Genomic DNA, 20,717 nt, shown 5'->3' with positions numbered 1-20,717 from the left:
GCATTCAAGGTTGATATGGAAGGCCAGATGGATACATCCAGTCTCCCATGCGGGGGTGGGAAAAGGACATTCTTACAACAGACTACTCATTGTGAGACTGTTACAATGTACGGAATCCCTACTAGCATCCCGCAGCATGCCTCATTATTTAAAAGCAAATAACTACCGTAAGCTATTAACGCGAAAGTGGGTGTAATCGATGCCACAGGATTTCCCTTCAGAATGCAAGCTAAATTCGGTGCGTGAACGTTGCATGCGCCATGCAATTGGATGTTCCTACAGACTACTGAGTGATCAGGTGTGGAAGTACATTCCTCTCCTTTTAGATAAACCTCTTTACCCTCTGTCAGACACCTGTATGTAAATGGGAGTGACCAAACCTCATGCAAGAAAGTAGTACCCAATGGTTCGTACCTGCTTAAGGCATAGTGTTTCATACATGAACTGAACTTAAACAATGGAAATGGTAAAGTGATCAATCCATGGATAAGCCACACAGCTGAGTTCGATTCGGCCACAGAGAATGGTTAAGGTTCCAACTTTTCAATATGCAAAAATGAATATGTTGCATCCTTCATGGACATGAACTGTTGTTTATCAGTCAAATTCAACCACAGGAATAAAGATGATGTGTTCATGTAGTCCCAGGGAACTTTCCCAGCCTTCAATGTTTGTAAAGTCCATGCAAACTGCACTATAGAACGTAATTGATTTTGACCATGGTATAAAACAGACATATCATCCTGTACAATATCCATAAAAGATGAAACTATGTTATCTAATGTGTAAATTCTGGAAGAAAGGGTGTTAATGCTATTATCAATGACAGCAAGCACTGTTTCCAATTTTGCTTGATCAATTGCTCTTAACCTAGAAGCAGCTTCAATTTAAGATAATTTCCAAACTTCGTTGTAAACAGCAGACACCCATCTTTTGGACCTTCCACCCACAGGTCCCTTAACAAAATCATTCAAATATACTTTGTCATTTAATTTGGATAAATGATGTTTAACTGACGCTAAGGTGGAATGTTGCAGCCATGTTTGACATAACTTTCCTACAGAATAGGTAGTAACAGAATGGGAAGATTCAAATCGGGGGTCCACCCTCACCTGTGTATAACTGGGGAGCAGACCCAGAAAACGATGTCGACAAGAATCTGAACTCCTCTGCCATATTAACCATCCTTCAGGATCTAAGTTGGAAATATTGAAGGATGTATTAGTAATGTATGACTGCAATTCATCAAGGGACAGATCTGTGTGATTATCCCAGGTCGGATAAGCGCCCAGATCAGGAATAGTAGGGGAATTCATTTTTTTAGAAGTAGGCAATCCAAAGCAGGCTGCTGTGTCTAAATACAAATCTTCAGCATCAAAAGCAGCATAATATTTCAAATGAGAAAAAAGAGCCTCAACGGCTTGGACATCCCAATCATCAGAGCGTATGTTTTGTTTCACAACATCCCCCATAGAAACACGAAGTACATTGGGGACATTAATCACCTCTGTGGGACCATGAATTAGAAATTTTACAGCATCCTATACAATCCCATCTAACACAGGCCAGGCAGTAATATTAACAAAAGTCTGCTCTCTCTTCATGATGTGTGATGAAGAGTGGGGTGCCAAAGTTCCATCAATTAATCTATTTGCAGATCTTTCGGTCAGATAGTGTCCATTTACTAGACGAAAAAATACAACCACAAATCCATTCGACATAAACAAAAAAATAGATATGAGCCCCAGCCAAACGTAAGTCCAAGGGGGAATTAAAAAATGTGTTTTAAACCAAACATCAAAAATAGAAATTTTCGATGGGGCATTCGATGTTGTAGAGTTAGTGTCAAATGAAAAATGTGACTGGTCAACTGCACTTGATTGCACACCAGGCAACGACACATCTGTGGGATATGTATACTCAGTATCTTCAACGGTACCACCAGCCGGTGGAGTCAATAAAGGATTAGTAACTGTATGCATCTCGATGGCAATGTCAGACCTGTTGGTATTTGCCAGGGCCAACACAGAATTTCTCAGCATTGCTGGACAAGAGACCGCTGGAGTCATACTAAGAAGAATTGGCCACTCGTTGTAGTTTGACATTGTCAATGGAGATGTACCTGTTATCCTTGCGACCAGGAAGTGGAGGTAAAATAACTGTTCTTGTACCCTGCACGCCAAGCACTGGAACTGGTGCACGATAAGAGGGGCCGAACTCCTTCTTGTTTACCACCTTCTCACGGACCAGGTCACCAATTCGAGGTAGCCAGCCAACTGACGGAATCTGAAGTGCAGCATCAGTTGTGGAGGGCAAGTGTTCCTTTGCAAGACTGACTTGAGTCTCTTGTAGGTTCTGTAATACAGCAGAATGATCATCAACGTCAAAGGTTGCGGCTGATGCCGCCATGTCTAGACCATCAAGATCCGGGACACACATCTTTATGCCAAAGAGCATTTCGTATGAGGTCCGCCCACCCAGAGACCTTCTAGGGAGATTATTAAGTGCACGTTGAACGTTATACAAGTGGGCCAACCAGTTCCTGCCAGTACCTAAAACCCTAGCTGTCAGGGATTGCTTTAAGTCACGGTTCATTCGTTCCACAACGCTATTGCCCTCAGGCCGGTATAGAGACAAAAATTTGACTTGGACCCCCAAAGATCTCATGGCATCCTTGTTCGCCTTAGAGGCGAATGCTGGACCCTGGTCTGAATGAAGGGTACCACATGCAAAAATTCCTACAAAGACACGCAAATCCCTGATGGCAGTTCGAGCATCAGCACTCCGTTGTGGCCAGACCCATAGAAAACGTGTGCATGAATCCACTGCAACTAAGATGTACTTATACGCAGTATCAGAGGAGAAAGGACCACAGTGATCTAAATAAACACACCCAAGTGGTTTATTAGATATGTACAACTGTGTTTGAGGTGGACGCGCAGCAGTCGAAGGTTTAATCTGCTGGCAAATGTCACAATTAAGAACATACACACAAGTCTGTTTATACAGTCTGCACCACCAGTAACGTTGCTGTAAGATAGTAACAGTCGCTGAAATGCCGTCATGGGCAGAATCCATACCTTCGTGAGCAGCCATTATTAAGGAAAGTCTGCAGTCCACGTTGGGAATCAATCTGTCACCAACGTCGTTAATTCTCACATAGGGAACTTTATCAGGACTTAAATGATAAGAGTATTTAGAAGGGAAACCCGAGGGTAATTATCACCCTTCTCAGTTGCAGCAATTGCTGCCAAGATGTCATTATCAATCTTACTTTTGGATCTTGTAACTGTTGCTTCTAGATATGTTGCCACTGCTGTTTTCGCTGTTTCATCAGCTAAACTGTTGCCAACAGCATGGACACCTACTTGTTGGTGCCCAAGAGTATGAATTACATTCAGGAGCGGCAGACGGTGTTTAAGTTCTGCGACTCGAACCCAAAGCATTTTATACTTGATTGTGCTACCGTTGGAATCACGATACTCATTTTGAGACCAAAAGAATAAATTGTCATTGAAAGACTGAACACAGTAAAAAGAGTCACTCACAATAAGAGTAGTCACTCGAGGATCAGCAAACTCCAGTGCAAGCACCAGAGCACGAAGCTCTGCCAACTGGGCAGTACAATCACACAATGTCTGCGTGTGCACGACATCAGACTTGATTTCACCATTCACAAAAGTACCAACCACTATTGCGCAGGCTGCTGGATAAGCATGCTTAGATTCCGTCGCCGGTTGCGCCGAACCGTCAGTATAGATGATACAATGATAATCCTCAAGCGGGCTCAAAGACAGAGGAACTGGATGAACAAATTCATACTGCAAATACTCCTGAGTCTGCAATGAGGCATCAAAGATGTAAGTGACATACGGAGATGTCAAAGAAGTGGCCCATTGTATCCAACGCGGATGCAAAGCTTTAGAATTTGGAACACTGGCTTTTGTCACTGCCTCAAAGGCAGGATACGGTGTGACAACCAACATGCATTACCCTTGCGACAGCGCTCTCTCCTTTAGAATCACCATCTGCACTGCAGTCAAAACCTTTTAGACTGTGGAAAAGCGCATTTCAGCCGATGTGTACAAGTGTGACTTGTAAGCAATAGGGACTGTGTCTCCCTCATTGAACGTTAAGTACGTGAAACCCACTGCGCCAGGCACAATTCTTATTACCGGGTTTGTGTGGTTATCACGTGTCAGTAAGTATTTAGAAGCAAGAAGATCAGCCTGCAAAGATTGCAAAATGGCTGAATGTTCTGGCAACCAGCTCGATTTGGAAAAAGTTGGTTGTACCAAGGCATATAGCGGCTTGATACACTGGGCATAATTGGGAATGTAAGTACGCCCGAAGTTAAAAAAACACAGCAAAGATTGTAGTTTTTTCACAGTTGGAGCGCGCAAGCATGCTCAGTTCTCCAGGAAGTGAGGTGCTAAACCTCGACCTTCGTTGTTGAGTTCATAGCCCAAAAACAACACTGTATACTCCGTAATGTGTGATTTTGCAAAGTTAAATTTGTAACCGAAGTCCGCAAACATAATAATGATGCGGTCAATGCAACACAGATGCGGCCATAATTTGTCGTCTGTGAAATAGATATCATCAACATACGAGTACGCATCAGGGTCAATGCTCTCCAACAGAGAGACTACACGTGCGGCAAAGACTCCAGGACTGTTTTTGTAGCCCATGGCTAATCTTTTAAACTGTTTTTGTTTGCCGCCGGAAGTAAAGGCTGTCCATTGACTACTAATAGAGGACAGGTTATGGTTATAAAAGCCATTGGAGATGTTAAGTGTGGTTTTAAACCATTTTCTCATGAGACTATCAACCAGGGCAGAACTGTGGGTATTTTATACTGCGCAGCTTCGACAATGAGAGTTCAAATGCCGATAATCCAAAACTAGGCGGTACGACCCATCAGGTTTGGTTACAGTGAAAAGAGGATTATTCATGGGTGACACACATGTTTCAATTACACCTTGATATTCCAATTGTTCAATGATTTCTGCGACGTGAGATCTAGCTGTGCGGCGCATGGGATATTGGGGTTGTGGCTGCGGCATAGACCGTAACGGAATCTCATGGCTTGGTGATAATTTATCCTACCCGACCTGAGTACGGTACAATGCGGGAGCAAGCACCTGTGCCCACACTTCTGAAAAGTTCTGAGCTTGCTCCTTCGGTACAGTGTGCGCAAAAGATGGGAGGATTACCTCCTCCCCTCTAGGAGCGGCCAAAACGAAAGCTGGGGGCCAGTCCACCTCTGCTAGCAAAATGTCATATGTAGAGGTCAGATTATTCTCAAAAATCCCTTTTATGGTACGTTGTATGTCACCTTCTATTAAAAGGACTATGTCATATAGTCTGTCAGGGGGAGCCACTCTAGTGTCAGCAGTTTCTACAGTAATAAATGTATCAGTTGCTGTCACCTCCAGATATGGACGCAGTCCTTACCGCACTATTGTAACCTCTGCTGCGCTGTCTAGCAGCGTTAGTGCCCATGTTAGGTTCCCAAAGCTGTGTTCACTATCTGAGGCATACCTCGCTGGTAGTGCAGCAACCTTCTTTTTCTGAAACAGGGATTGTTGACGTGCAAACTCTTCCTGCTTGCCTTAACCATCAGCCGGGCGGTGCTGTTCACGTCCCTGTGGGGCACCCCGACCTTTGCCACGTTCTCCTCCACCGGACTGTGAGACCGATGTTTCCTGTGAGGAATGAGGAGAACGTTGTTCAGGAACCTGAAATCTATCAGGAGACCTAATTCTAGTGCGATCGCGCAATTCATAAGTGCGTTCAGTAGTCACTTGAATCGGTGACGTGGGACGAGACCCCTGTTTCTGTTGCTGCTTTCCCTGTTTCTTAGTTTTCCAATTTTGTTTAGGAAAAGCTGGACGGTTGTCTTTAGTAGACTTAACCGTGTGAGTTTGCGGTTGCGCTGTTGTTTTAACAAAAGGCTTAACACCTAAACTATTGCGGCCAAGGATCTTATAAGCCTCTGCAATAATATTCGGTAACTGCCGGGGTTTATCGACGTCGGCAACGAGGCGCAGCTCATTTGACACCTGAAAGTTAACTGCATCTCCCTTGACGTTAGCAAGGATTAGATCAGCAACTACGTCGAACACGCCGACAAGCCTCATTCCTAACTCGAACGCCGCCTCCGGACTGTGCTGATCCTGAACACGCTTGATCACGGAGGGCAGTACAGTCATAGACGGTGTGCTGAAGCACTTCGAGTATACCGCTGCAAACACTTTTCCCCAGTTCTCACAATCAGTTACCTCTAGGACCAAGTCTTTCTGCAAACTAATGGTAAGGATCCTGTGTTTTTTCACAGGAGTAGAATTGGGAAATACCGCTTCTAGCTGGTCAAATTTCTCTGCAAGCCAATAAGGCATATCGTCCTTATCCTGGGGGCGCTTGCCCATTACCGAATTAACCATGACGGGACCAATAGTAATCCCGGCTGGGCCTGCTGGTTGCGTCGCAACCCCAGGTGCCCCCACCTGGACATTGCGAGAGATGTATTGCACTAAAGCCCTATGTACCGCAATCAAGGCGGTGTGGAGTTGACGTGAGTCATCCAACGGGGCTAGTAAATATCGTGGATGTTGTGCGAACCTGGCAAAGACTGGCCAAGTGGCCCCTGGAATAGACAAGGGACCCAAACGAACCCTTGTAACGGTGTGGGGGAGGGCGACATTGAACCAAATACGATGCTGCCAAGCAGAAATAGGAATTTCTTGCGTCCTATATGGTGTGTAATTAGCTGGAATTACCGTAGATGTGTATGCGTCTTCACCTCCGGAAAAGTAACTAACCCAAGAATAAAACAACTCATAGGGGAACGATGCATCGGCACTCACTACAAAGATAATTGACATTCCATCGTCTGGCACCCCGAACTGCGTTAAGTGACGCCGGAGAGGTGCGCGTCTATGCGCTGCAATAGCGACTTCAGCCATAAGGTCACAGTGAAGCAAAACAATCTATATTAAACTGTAGCACAAAAAGGGTAGAAGTTAAAATGAAACCTTTCTAATTGTCAAGCTTGAGAGAACCTATATATTAACTATTTCGGTAGGTTTAAACCGTCACTCTCGTCAACCGGAAACAAGAGTGAGGGTGTTGTCGACAAATATAAGCACTACTAAGGCGTCTCAATCATAAGACCAAAACGTTAGGTGCACCATGTTGCGGGGATTATGCTCATGCACAGAGCTATGTACAGGAAACCAGGACCTCAGTGAATTGTGGTGTACCAAAAAACTCACTTCAGTACCCAGAACCCCTATCCGAATAGCATCAGTGTCTTATTCGTTCTCTGTATCATCTCGAAGCTACCAATGATTAGACAACCCAGAACAAGCGACTTAGAGTATTCTCATGAATGGTGGGAATCAGAAACACCTTTTCATTATTATTCTCATATCAGTCCACAACAAGAGTAATCACGGAAAAGTGTAAAATGTTTATTTTTAACTATGTGCTCTAAGGTGCAGTACTTTGGCAAACATAAGCAGACAAATGATTAAAATAAAACCATCAGCATTGTTACAATTCCATAGAAAATGAAGGGAGAAATCATATTAAAAATGATAGTGGAAAACAGGTCCTTTATACCTTGTGAACCACCCTCCCTTGGCTACTAAACTAGTTTTATAAACTAATAGAAGTTCTCTAGGTTTGAATGGGGAACCCCATACCTCAAAGATCAGCTTAGATGAATCACATCACAGGATCAGCTCTGCTCTCTGTGTCTGGAAAGGTTTTCTTCAAGTGCCTGAATCATGCGTGCAAAAGCAATATTAAAAGCACCAGAGTTTCAGTTATTTGCAGCTGTGTGCTTGTTGTGAGTAGAGCGTGGGCCGATCAACCTGAATTCAACAGCATACATTGTTATTTGACCTTGACGGCTTCTGCACACAGTGTTCAGACTAAGGTCGCGGGGCACGTCTAGGGATGTGAAAAACAGACCGGTCTCATGTGAATAAAAAAGCAAGCAAGCAGTTTTACTTGTAATAACAGCTACCTATAGTGTTGTGTGCAAATGCAGCAAAGCGGCAAGATGGCGTTTGGCTTCTAAAACGCTTATGCTAACATAGCAATGTGTGCACATAAAACTGTATCTCCACTACAGTTTGTGACAGTGGTTTCAATGGTTCTTCTGAAGGTGATGAAATTAGTGTGTTGTTGGCAGTCTTTGTGGTTATAAAGTTTGTGGCAGCAATTTTGATGGTGAATATTATTGTGGTGAGTATGGTGGCAGTGACATTGGTGGAGGATCTAATGGTGATGAGGTGTCTGGCAGTGATTTTGATAGCATTAAAACAGTAGTGAGGTTTGTGGCTGTAACAGGAATGATTGATCTGATTCAGATTAAATGACTGATAACTGATGACCTTACTGAATCTGCAGGTGGTTAGGCAGTGATATCAATGATAGATTTGATTATGGTGAAGTGGGTATTAATGAAATCAGTGGTTGATGCGATTGTGGATATATTCACAACTATAATGTCAATGGAGGATCAATTGATGGTATGGTTGTGGGCCTTGATATTGATAGTGTATTTGATGCTGGGGAAGTGGGAGCAAGAAGACTGTTCCTGAGCATGATGATTGTAAGTTTGCTGGCAGAGATGTCAGTGGTAGATCTCATTATAATCAGTGAAATCAGTGACATTAATATTTTTATAGTTGATCTGACTGTGATTAGAATTATGGCAGTAATTTTAAAAGTGGATTAGATGATGGTACGCTTGAAGGCTGGATATTGATGATGATTCTGATGGTGGCATAGTTGGTAGCATTTGATTTCAGTGGTGAACCTGATAGTGGTTTGATAAGTTCCAGTGATATCCATATTGGATCTGAATCTTGTAAAGGCAGTGATTGTAATTATGATGCTGGACATGATAATGGTAAAGTTAGTGTGAGTCATGCCGACCTCAATTCTTTTTTTGTTGTCTGATGGATACCACTAACATAGAAAGTTTACTTTGTCGATTTCAGGTCCTCACGAGCTGCGTACTTTTTCTCGCATTTTCCCAGCACAACTGCGCCTTGGCTTCTCTGATTGGCATCTCTGGTTGTCTGTTTGGGGTCGACCCCCTCACAGCCGCTTCACCCATGTGCAGAGAATCACATGCTGCATGTGCACAGTTTACTTATTCATGGCTACATGTGTTCTATGGTATGGATCTGTGGGTGTTGTTGGGAAGAGGTAAGTGTTGCATATATTTGAATTAGACAAGAGCATTGTTTAAGGCAGCAACAGAGTAATTATTGAATAGAAGGTGGGGAAGGAAAATGATGGTGAGGTGAGAGACCCTGGCAGGTTCTGTGAGAAATGTTTCAAAACAAGGGATGCAAGATTGAAAAAGTAGCTTAAGTGAGGATTCAAGGGAACTAGGACCATACCTATTGAGTTAAAAAAGTAGCACCTGAAAATATTGTGGGGTAGGGTGAAATCAAGAGACTGTGGTAGAACATGTGTACACAATAAGCATATGGGCTGAAGGACTATTTAGGTTTTAGATTCAGCAATAATTAAAGGAGTCCATGTGTTGTAGTGTAAGGTGTTCAGATGTTAGGGTGCACCAAATTAAGATGTTAAATTGCAGCCAGGTTGGGACTTGTGTTCAGCACATATGGATGTTGGAGTGCACCAATCCATTTCGGGTGGAAGTAATTAAGATGTTGATATAAAATAGGTTCATATTTTGTTGTGTATGAACTTCAGATGTCGGGGTACAGTTGGTCCAAATGTTGGGGTACACTGAGTTGGAATGATGTGGTGCTGCATATTTTATTTTCTGGTTTTATTCAACATGCTGTTTCATGGGGCCCAGTGATTCTGGGCTCTAGTAGTAACTCATTTCTTTTTGGTCTTGCTGGCAGTGTTCCCCTAGGAAGTCAAACCCCGGTGACAGTGGAGAGCATTGCTGTGGGGATGGTTGTTGCTGTGGTGGTCTTTCCGGTGCAGTTTCTGTTCATGTTCCTCTTCAGGCAGACGCACAGTAAGGTAGAGTACCTGTATCTTTCTTTATTTTGTTCAACCAGATGGCACCACTGCTCCCACACAAAAGCAGATCCATCTTTTACCCAAATAAGCTTTGGAGTAATATGTACTTCAAACTGTTAAAACTAAGAGCTAGGAACTCGCTCAAGTCCATGCGCATAAGACCAGCCACTGTGACACATTTGTCACAAAGCAACATCAGGGTGCGATCCCTTATTGCCCTTAATTAAGGCTCCTTGATTTTATTTTTTACTGATTTTTACAGATAAATACAGAGAGAAAAACATGTATTTCCTGTCTACATTTATTTTTAAATGTGGTCAAAAACGAAAATTAGGTTGTATTTTCAGGGATTCTAAATGCTGAGTGAATTTACAAGTAAAAGGGCTAAAAAATAAATAAAATCAGTAATGATGCTTAAACAACAGGAGATGTCAATAGAGTTGATACTCAATGTGCATGTTTTCATATATGTATTATTTTATCATCTGTGGTTGTTCCTAGAATTGAAACCTGTCAGGCATTCACGTATAAGTGTACATATATCAGTTAAATAAATGTGGAAATATGCTGGTTTCAGCTTAACCTTTTTCAACAAACCAACAAATAAATACGGATAAATACATATAAAATTAGTAAAACAATAAATATGGAAAAATACAGGTGGAAATGTAAAAAACAAAAATACCATCTAACCGGGAGCTCTACTCATAACTACAGCAGGGGCTATTCTAACACACCTGGGGCAGGTCTATTACTGCTGGTGTCAGCAACTGGATCAGCTTCATTACCCCTCTGATCATCACCTGGGGCAACTTCATCACCTCTCAAACCTACCAGGAGACTATCTCCAACACACTTCAGAACAAACTCAAACAGTAAGGCATGCATAGCACCCCTAGAGCTAATAACTAACTTAGCACCTCACACATAGGCTCAGTCTGGAACAATGCTAAGAGATACCCACACATTGAATTGCTCTCTGCTCAGATATACTGTGTAAATGCACATTATAAAAGTCACAAAATGTGTGTTCCTGTGGTTTTTCTTAGCATGAAGCAAACAACTGTATGGAAAGGTTGTTGCAAAGGGACAGTGTCATTATCAAATGTGTTTACCTAATACAATTAATGTTTCTCCAGAGAACAAGGCTTTCCAAACATTGGCAGGATGTCCATGTCACGATTATCAGAATATGAGTGCCAGTGTCAGGAAAAAACATTATGATAACTGTGCAACTGGTGCAGGCTTGTAGGAGATAGCGGATTGTTACTAGTTCTTTTTGGTCGATGTCTTCATGCCTCAGAATTTAATCTACTCTTACAGGTTGAGGTTGAGGACCCTGAACCCTGTACTCCAGACCCACAGACTATTGAGATGGATGTGTGCCTGGATATCTCTGAGCTTGGTAGTTCCTCTTTCCTGTCCATCCCGCGGGGGATGGAGTCTATGATGGACATCAGTTCCCTCAGTGGGGTAAGAAGATAAACTTGTCAAACATACCCCATAATTGTCAAATATATGTATATTTTCAATATGTATGCTGTAGATACATATGCTTTACAATCCCCTACTAACAAGCGTTGTGTTCGGAATACTGCACCTTGTTTTTTCTCATAATGTTTATAGCGTTTTTGAACATTCATTGAATGGCTCGTAGTCACACTCCCTGAAACACACAATCCACAGGGACACATGCTCCACCTTAGATATTATTTTTTCACCACTGGGTTCAGAGTGATTTGCCCATGCTTCGTTTAAATACTACTCAAAGGGGACATAGAAAACCTCAGAGAGAAGAGGAGTTTTGTAGAATTCAGCAACTGAGTAGCCAAATCATTGATGAATGGTTGCTTGAGAATATTTCTTTTTGACGACTTGTTATACTTATAGATCGAGTCAAAAGTCGTATGACCCCATAGGGTAGGGTTCATGGAAAATGCACATTTAAATACAACATTTAAGTTTTACAAGCCCTGTAACCCCCACTACCCTTGAAAAGAGCATCACAAGGTTTGTAACATTTTCTTGCTAAGTGCTAACTCCACAGGTAATATAGATCGAGAAAAGGAGGTTAGAGTTCCAGACAACTCGTAAAATTGAAGTGTCTCAAGTTTTTGAAGAGGAATGACCTTGCAATGAGGTTTCAGCTCAATTCACTAATTTGATCATGATCGGATAATAAGAATCGAATATGGATATGAAGTTATAGCTTATGAGAAAAGCAGTTAATACTCCATTTCTTTCTGTTGAGAAAGCAAGGGTAAATCTCAGACATAGGTCATATCATGGCATATTCTCCAGATCCCTGTAAACAGACATCTGCTACACAGGGTGAGTATAAAAATAAAAACTAACTTATTAGGAGGGAATTTCAGAAGAGCTAAGGAGCTTTCTTATTCATAAGAAAAGAATAGAAGCAGCATTGGTTCAACCAGCACCGATTATGCACACCAAATTATCTTTACTGCCACTTCAGATAGACTTTGATCTGGAGGTAGAGGAAGAACTTAAATGGGTACAAGAAGAGTATCAGACACTCACAAGATGATATGGGCTGGATACCTATCTAATCAAGACATTACCTCCTGATGAGATCTCTTCTTGTCACACTGTTATTCAGAGAGCATCCCTTCATATTGCATTCATCATACAGATAGAGGAGGAGGAGGAAGATGGCATTCTTCAAGAAACTTTCACAAGAACTGTGAAAAATATTATTTAACTAATGCTCAAGACTATGGGCCTGACATAGATCTTGGCAGAATGTTTCCCACCATAGTTTTTTCAAGAGATTTCACGCCCACCTACTAGGCGGTCTGCCTGCTCTATTCATATGCGTGTGGGTCGATGGACGAAAGACTGTCGGAGTGTCACCGTCTCCACCAGATTTGTTCACCTACATTGACAGCACCATAGGCAAAAGCAGTTGTCTGAGGGATTACAGCCAGTTTATCCGCCGGGCCAATTTCTATGTGCCTTTCCGCCAATGCAACTGTGGCAGGGAAACCTCCACACCTGAGTTGGCGGATTGGAATGGATATAAGGTAGAAACTTAGTTTCTCTCTGTTTCACACTTTCTGTTCTGTCATGAACGCGATCGTACAAGTCCTGCCACTGCTGCTGATACTTGACTATTATGCAAATCAACCCTGTCGTCACCGGAACCGAAGGTAAGCTGCTACTTTTATCTTGTTACCTTTTGACTTGTTTGTTTACATTTGTTCAGGACTCGTGCATTTTTAAATCTCTCCTACAAGCAATAACATACCAATGTGTAATGTATATGTGCGTAATGTTGACATTCAAGAAATTTAAATAACAAGAAAAAATGTAATTAATGTTATGACCCACAAAAACAATTAATAAGAGTTGAAATAAGGGACAAGAAACAGAGAAAACCCAAACAAAATACACCTGACTTAACTGGCAAGAGTTTTGCTTGAAAATGGTGTGGTGCAGTGGGATGGCAAAGGTTCATGGTCTGAAATGGAGTGTGTTTTATAGTTTGATATGCAGGTGAACACAATTAGCCAAAACACATCAGGTGTGTGATGCTAGCATTCATCCTACAGCCATAGGAATAGTTCAATGTTGACCACATCCCGTGCCGGAATAACTCCATTGGCAATCCGTCGCTAGGACACCACCTGCACAACAGTAATATCTAAATAGGCTCAGTTGCAATCCCGCCACCCTGACAGTAAATGAGTAATGTTAGCCAGCAGAAAAGTCTGCCCAGTTGACAGCGGTGAACTGTTTTTAAATCTCTCCTACAAGCAATAACATACCAATGTGTAATGTATATGTGTGTAATGTTGACATTCAAGAAATTTAAATAACAAGAAAAAATTTAATTATTGTTATGACCCACAAAAACAATGAATAAGAGTTGAAATAAGGGACAAGAAACAGAGAAAACCCAAACAAAATACACCTGACTTAACTGGCAAGAGTTTTGATTGAAAATGGTGTGGTGCAGTGGAATGGCAAAGGATCATGGTCTGAAATGGAGTATGTTTTATAGTGTGGTATGCAGGTGAACACAATTAGCCAAAACACATCAGGTGTGTGATGCTAGCATTCATCCTACAGCCACAGGAATAGTCCAATGTTGACCACATCCCGTGCCGGAATAACTCCATTGGCAATCCGCCGCTAGGACACCACCTGCACAACAGTAATATCTAAATAGGCTCAGTTGCAATCCCGCCACCCTGACAGTAAATGAGTAATGTTAGCCAGCAGAGAAGTCTGCCCAGTTGACAGCGGTGAACTGTTTACGTGACAGAAAACACTCTGTTGACGTGGATGGCGATTCACTCAGCACACATCTAAATACAGCGAGCGGGATTCCATCAGCTTGGCAGAGTACTTGTAAACTCCGCCACGGAGGGACGATGGGAGTCCATTCAAGATCTAAATCAGGCCCTATGTTAAAATCTACAACTGAGAATTTTAAAAACAGATTAGAACAATATCACATAGAGTTGGAGGAAATACTGAGCTCCTCCCCAAGACTCAATTAACATTAAAGGAAATGTGCCATCAGACTTCGTGTTAGTTCATGATGTAGGAAAAGAGGCACATGAGGGCCTGCACTCACAGCTCATTAAAAATGACATACTGACCCTATTGACCTTAGACCACTATAAAATCAAATACGACTGCAGCCTGTGATGGAAAAGGTTCAGTCACACCACAGACTATAGAGATGTGCTGCAATTACATATTAGTTCCTAGTGGCAGGCTGTGCACTTTGCAAATGCCAATTATCAAAATAAGCCAAGTAAAATATGGGACTGGATGCAGAAGGATACCGAGGGGCATCAGGGGTGGATAAGAACTGGAAAATTACCAACTTATAGACAGTTTTTACTCAGCAGATATGACGACCACCAGTTCCAAAATATGAAACAACTTCACCAATACATAGCAGATATTGACAGAAAGAGAGTACAGGAGCAAGTGCAAGAGGAGAAGGTAATCTCCAATAGATGTGGTAGGAACAGCTTACCTAAAAATGAATTCCAGTGTACTACTTAAGCATTACACTTGTTTGGTTTTAGCGTTTAGGCCAGAATGGCAATAACACCTTTTCAGTATGATGTTTGCTAGCAGGTTAGTCCTTGGGCCAAACGTGAGTCAGATACTAGAAATGATAAAGTTCCTGAGACTGAGTGCCTATTGATACTCTGCAACAGCATTCTCATACTATAAGTGCATGTAGACATGATCCAGCCAAAGGACACAAACAATGTTTTACGTTGGATCAGATGTGTCATCAGTAAAAGAATACAGTAGGATACTTTTTTAGACAATACAAGGTCAAAGCCATAAGATCTCAAGCTACATACCATTAAACAGCAACTCAGTGGATTTCCCATCTGATCAGAGAACACCTTGTGAAGATGAAGATGATTGTGTTTTTTCCATACAAATGAGGGAGGAATAAATTGGTGGGTACTAATGCACTGAGTTTAACCAGTTGCTGCTAAACCATCCGCCAAAGGGAGACTGAACCCATGGTTGGATCTAGACACTATAGAGGAGCTTCTGCAATCTGAAATGGGTGGAGGAGTGTTCTTTGTTTACGTTCTGAATCCAAAAAAGTCACACTGAGGCTGATCCTAGATTTGAGTTTACTGAACGATAAATAAAAAAAATACATTTTAAGTTGATTACACTTTGGAGGTCATCCCCCTACAAGAAGCCATCAATATGTCATCATTGCATTTAAAGGATGCATACTTTCACATTCTTATACATGTATTGTATCATCAATACCTAAGGTTTGTGGTAAATGGAAAACATTACTAGTTTATTGTGCTTACTTTTCTCAAACGTCACCTTCATGAATGTTGATCAAATGCTTAGCAGATGTAGCAGCACATTTGCATCATCACTGTTTTCATATTAATCATTACCCTGACTATTGCTTAATTAAGCAGCAGATAACCCACAAATCCAAACCCACAAAATCAATATTTAAGAAATCAGACTTGTAGCCATTTCAGATTAAATTAATCTTTGGTGGCACTCTCAGTTCAGTAGAGAGAACTGGTGTTTCAGAAATAGATTTTTCTTTATCAGACGGCACAAACTCTGATAGTAAGGAAAGTGATGGAATGGTTGAGAATGAAGGCATCATGTATTTACAAACTTCAAACATTTACAAATGTACCCCTACAAGAGGGCTTGGCAAGCCAGTGGCCTGAAACAACAGGGCCTGGGAGGGTCTAGAATTGTTGTCACACAGAACACTGCACAAATGCCTGTGGTGGAATAGCACCGTCTGTTCCTGGGAAGACCATAAGCAGACTCTCAACCTCAGTGATCCTAATGACATTCAAGGCAGTGTGGGGTCACACATGCCATACTTCACTAGCTAGAGCAAGTGGACAGAGAAGGATGTCCCACAACACATCAGTTTACTAAAGCTTACAGCAGTGACTTTAAAACCCAAAGCTTTCAAGAAGGTATTATATAATAAAGTAATGTTAATGTACAACAGAACAATATACTGCATTCAGAAATAGAGAAAAACACTCTGGGCCCGATTCACAAATTGAGACGAAAGTTTAACTTTACGACTTTCGGTATTCACAGAAGGCATTTACGAGTAGTAAAGTTAGACTTTTGTCTCAGTTTAACTTAAGTTTGCACTCAGTTAGACTTAAGGCCAAAACTTGAGTTGAACTGAGACAAAAGTCTAACTTTACTACTCGTAAATGCCCTTTGTGAATACCGAAAGTCGTAAAGTTAGACTTTCATCTCCGTTTACCTTTGTGAATCCGGCCCTCTATATTCAGTTGTCCAGGAAGGCATAAAAAATTTGACATTAAGAACACAGTTATAACACAGTTATATTCACCTATTGGCAGAAATACCTGACCAGGGATAGCTATTTGGCAGATTAGAAATCATGAGCAAACACACAAATGGTATCAAGACGAGTGTTCTCAACCAATAGTTTTACATAGAAGGGTCCCCACAGATAGATCTGTAAACAACAAAAAACAAGAGAAAATACCAACCTCTTGTTATTAAGAATCTACATCACCAATAAGTAGGGTCATGGTTAGATTGGTCAGAGTCATATGCATTTCCGTTTCTACATCTTCTTCTATGTTTCATATGGAAGATGTGCCATGCCAGGCTCCTATGGCAAGGGTTTTCATGGCCAAAACCTAGGCCAATCAGCTATAGTTTTGTTTTTTTTCTTCTGACTTAATAAACACTACACACATTTTGCTGCAAAACACAAAGGGCCTCATTTATGAAAAGTGACACATCACTGCGTGAAAACAGTGATGCGTCACTTTTCACTGCGCCCTCCCTGCGACTCCAGTGATGCGTCATATTTACAGTATGACGCATCATGTCGCAAGGAGTCACAGATACGTCAGTATTTCTGACGTATCTGTAGGCGCAAAAGTGACGCATTGCTGGAGTGTGTCACAAAAGTGACGCAACTCCAGCAATGTGTCCTTTCACATGGGGCAAGCCCCATGTGATAGGGCCTGCGTCAGTCTTACGTCTGCTGTGAGGCAGGCGTAAGATATTGACGCATTTGCACCCTAGAAGTGGCGCAGTGAAATCTCGTAGATTTCACTGCGTCACTTCTACGATGCTTACTTACGTGGGAACGCCCACCCTGCATACATTATACCTGACGCAGGTATAATGTAGCGCAGGGGTTTGCAAAGTGACGCATCTAGGTAGATGCGTCACTTTGTAAATATGGCGCATCATGGCGCATGTTTTACGCCACTGGTGCGTCACAAAAAGTGACGCACCGGTGGCGCAAAAGTGACGCAGGGGCTCATAAATGAGCCCCTAAATCTCTTACATTCAAAAACACAGTTGTTAAACTTAGCATCTGAGATCTTAGAATGTGGTCATTTGCCACTTCTAGAAGAATGTTTCAACGTTCTTAAAGGAGCCAAGTGTTCAATACTGAAGCCTACTATGGACTTACTTACTTATGCCTACTACCCCTCCTGGAGTAAACGCCATCAACCAGAACTCTCCAACCATATCTGTCCTGTCTTACTCTGGATCAAAGTGGAAACGTTCTACTAGTTACTATCTCTCCATGTAAGTTGATGCCCAGTAGGCATATGTACAAGAACTGATTAAATATTTGTTAATGTTACAAATGTCCGGCTTCATTTACATGTTAGTATGAATTCATTCATCAGGTATCATTCCATGTTTACAGAACATCCAGTCATTTTAGGATACCTGTTACAATGGCCTTTTGGAAGTTTGTTGAGAATTATTCCACCAAGAATGCTTCCAACGCCAACTTGGGATTTAAACATTGTACTTTCTAAGCTTAAAGGGCCACCCTTTGAACCAAACTTGCACATCATGTTACAAGATTTGCCAACTGCACCCACAGGCCTGTAATGGCAGGTCTGAGACACGTTTACAGGGCTACTCATGTGGGTGGCACAACCACTGCTGCAGGCCCCCTATTAGCATTTGATTTATAGGCCCTGGGCACACACAGTGCACTTTACCAGGGACTTACCAGTAGTTCAAATATGCCAATCATGGATAACCAATTTACACTGGGAGCACATACACTTTGGCACTGATCAGCAGTGGCCAAGTGCCCAGGGTACCTAAACCAGCAAAACGAAACACAGCACACAGTCAGAAATAGAGGAGGTAGAGCCAAAAAGGCAGGGGAATCCACGCCAAGGTCTGACACTTCTTTTTCAGATAGGCTTGTACATTTCTATGTTTCATTGTGTGATTCTGGTTTTTGATATTCATCTTGTTGACTTGTGTACAAGAACTTCTTTTTGTGTGTTTTTGATGCTCTTCGTTCATTAATTGTTGTGTGTTTTGGTTCTGGTGGTTGTTGCTGACATGGATCTGTGGGTTATTGAAGCCTTGGTTATCTGAGTTGGAGCTGCGGTTCTGTTGATCAGTCTCCTGACTTGATGTGTAATTTATATTCTCATACTTTTGGGGTACTGTTTACCAAATCACACTTTGAACATTTCTTTTTAGGAGTCTTTTCTCAGCAGGAAACGCATATGCAGCCCAGACAATACCATCAATCTGGACAATGAAAGGTAATCATAGTCTGAAGGAGGACAACCTGAATGCTAGAATGGTGGGCACACATACCTATGGGGTGTACGTACACTCTAACAGATGCATTAGACTGATACTGAAAATAACCAATTACAAAATAGGCACTGTTTAAAAAATAAGCACACATTCGTTACTATTGCCTAAAAACATCCTATCACCATGCCTGAGATGCTCTAGAGAAAATATTACCTATTATCTGTTAATTATGAATCTATTGATCTTTTTTATTAGCTAATTGGAGTTTATTGGCAGGTACAGGCAGAGGTTTGTTGTGGGCCACAATAGCAGAATGGCATGAAGTACGACATGTTAGAAATGGGTCAAGCTGGCAGGAGTCTGATAGAGTGGAGAAGTTTGTTTGCTCTGCTAAAGATTAAGACAGATTTCTTTCAGATGCTATTTTCACTGAGCCTTAAAAGCATAGAATATATTTACCGTAATATCTAGGCTCACCCAGTTATCCCTGTTGCTTTCAATTCCCACATAAAGGGGAAGTGTTGGCAAGTATGGTCTGGTAGTAGCTGCCATCATTGCTCGACCTTGTACAAAGTTGTCATTCTTTCATTTTCTTGACACGTGCATCTCTACAGCTATGTGAAGCAATGGCCCTCTTGCGACAGCATGTTCGACATCCCTGATCTCCTGAACTCCGACCCCCTCCTCACTCGAAGCCGGATCCTGAAGAGAAAAAAGGCCTTGCTTACCTTGGGGATCGAGTATCCCTCCAGCTCAGACGATGATCCCATGTCCTTCTCTGACAGCAGTAGGAAGTCGAGCTATGATCACCTCTCTCTATCAGGTACAGAATTGCTCTGGGGTTTGGGATGTAGAGCATTGGCAGAGCATTACAACACTCCTTCCTCTAATAAATTCCATGGTACGTAATGGAAAAAGGAAGTTGAAGTTGTACAATACCCTGGGCAGCTGGAGAAACAGTGTTCGGGAAAGGCATGATCATGAAAGTGAATGCAGGAAGGAAGATGTTTCAGAGTGAGAATGCATCAGTCAAGTTTAGGACAAGACAGAGCACATGGGCATCCCGAGAGCTGGATCACGATGATCTAAACGTGAGTTGGAATCATGGGGTTAAGAGCTGTATTGGAGGATGGTGTTGGTGCTACATTTGTATATGAACTTCCTACATATTCTGTATCATTTGTTGTTTTGCATGGGTCAGTGAACATGCTTTCAGGCCCCGAGTTCAAGAACTGGGTCTGTGGTTTGCGAGCCTGGGTCAAAGCGTGATGTTAAGGATTTGAAGTTGCTTTCAGATCGATGCTGGGTGTAAGAATTGTATTGCACAGGTATCCTGGCTGAAGATGTCGACGGAAGATGTGAACGTACTACGGGATCTCAGCAGCAAGAATGGTGCTACAAGTGCATGTGAACATGCGTTCAGATCCTGTGGGCATCAATGGGTTTTTATGTGACAAAGACACTAATGTGTATCAGGATCATTATAGGCCCCATAGTGTGTACTAGCAAGATGGGTAGTAATGGGAGATTGAAACAGGTTCAGGGTTACTGGAGAGTAATGGAAGCACCCATAGACACAGCTTGTCATTGTCTCAATCAGA

The 20,717-nt window shown here is 42.0% G+C and overlaps 1 protein-coding gene across 2 annotated transcripts in view; it reads left to right on the top strand.

Annotated features, from left to right (window-relative positions):
* LOC146810138 (polycystin-1-like) overlaps window positions 1-20,717 on the top strand; it is a 545,091-nt gene that overhangs the window by 401,434 nt on the left and 122,940 nt on the right. For both annotated transcript variants that reach the window (XR_014966550.1, XM_085617085.1), the window contains exons 30-34: window positions 9,018-9,228; window positions 9,906-10,029; window positions 11,353-11,502; window positions 19,054-19,118; window positions 19,731-19,939. Coding sequence is in view for 1 of the 2 variants with exons in the window: in XM_085617085.1 (XP_085473211.1) it covers window positions 9,018-9,228; window positions 9,906-10,029; window positions 11,353-11,502; window positions 19,054-19,118; window positions 19,731-19,939 (759 nt within the window). In the remaining variant the exon portion in view is untranslated. The remainder of the gene's footprint in view (window positions 1-9,017; window positions 9,229-9,905; window positions 10,030-11,352; window positions 11,503-19,053; window positions 19,119-19,730; window positions 19,940-20,717) is intronic.

This window comes from Triturus cristatus, chromosome 7 (assembly GCF_964204655.1).
Source record: "Triturus cristatus chromosome 7, aTriCri1.1, whole genome shotgun sequence".
NCBI classification, from domain to species: Eukaryota; Metazoa; Chordata; class Amphibia; order Caudata; family Salamandridae; genus Triturus; species Triturus cristatus.
This window is presented reverse-complemented; position numbering and strand designations above follow the sequence as displayed.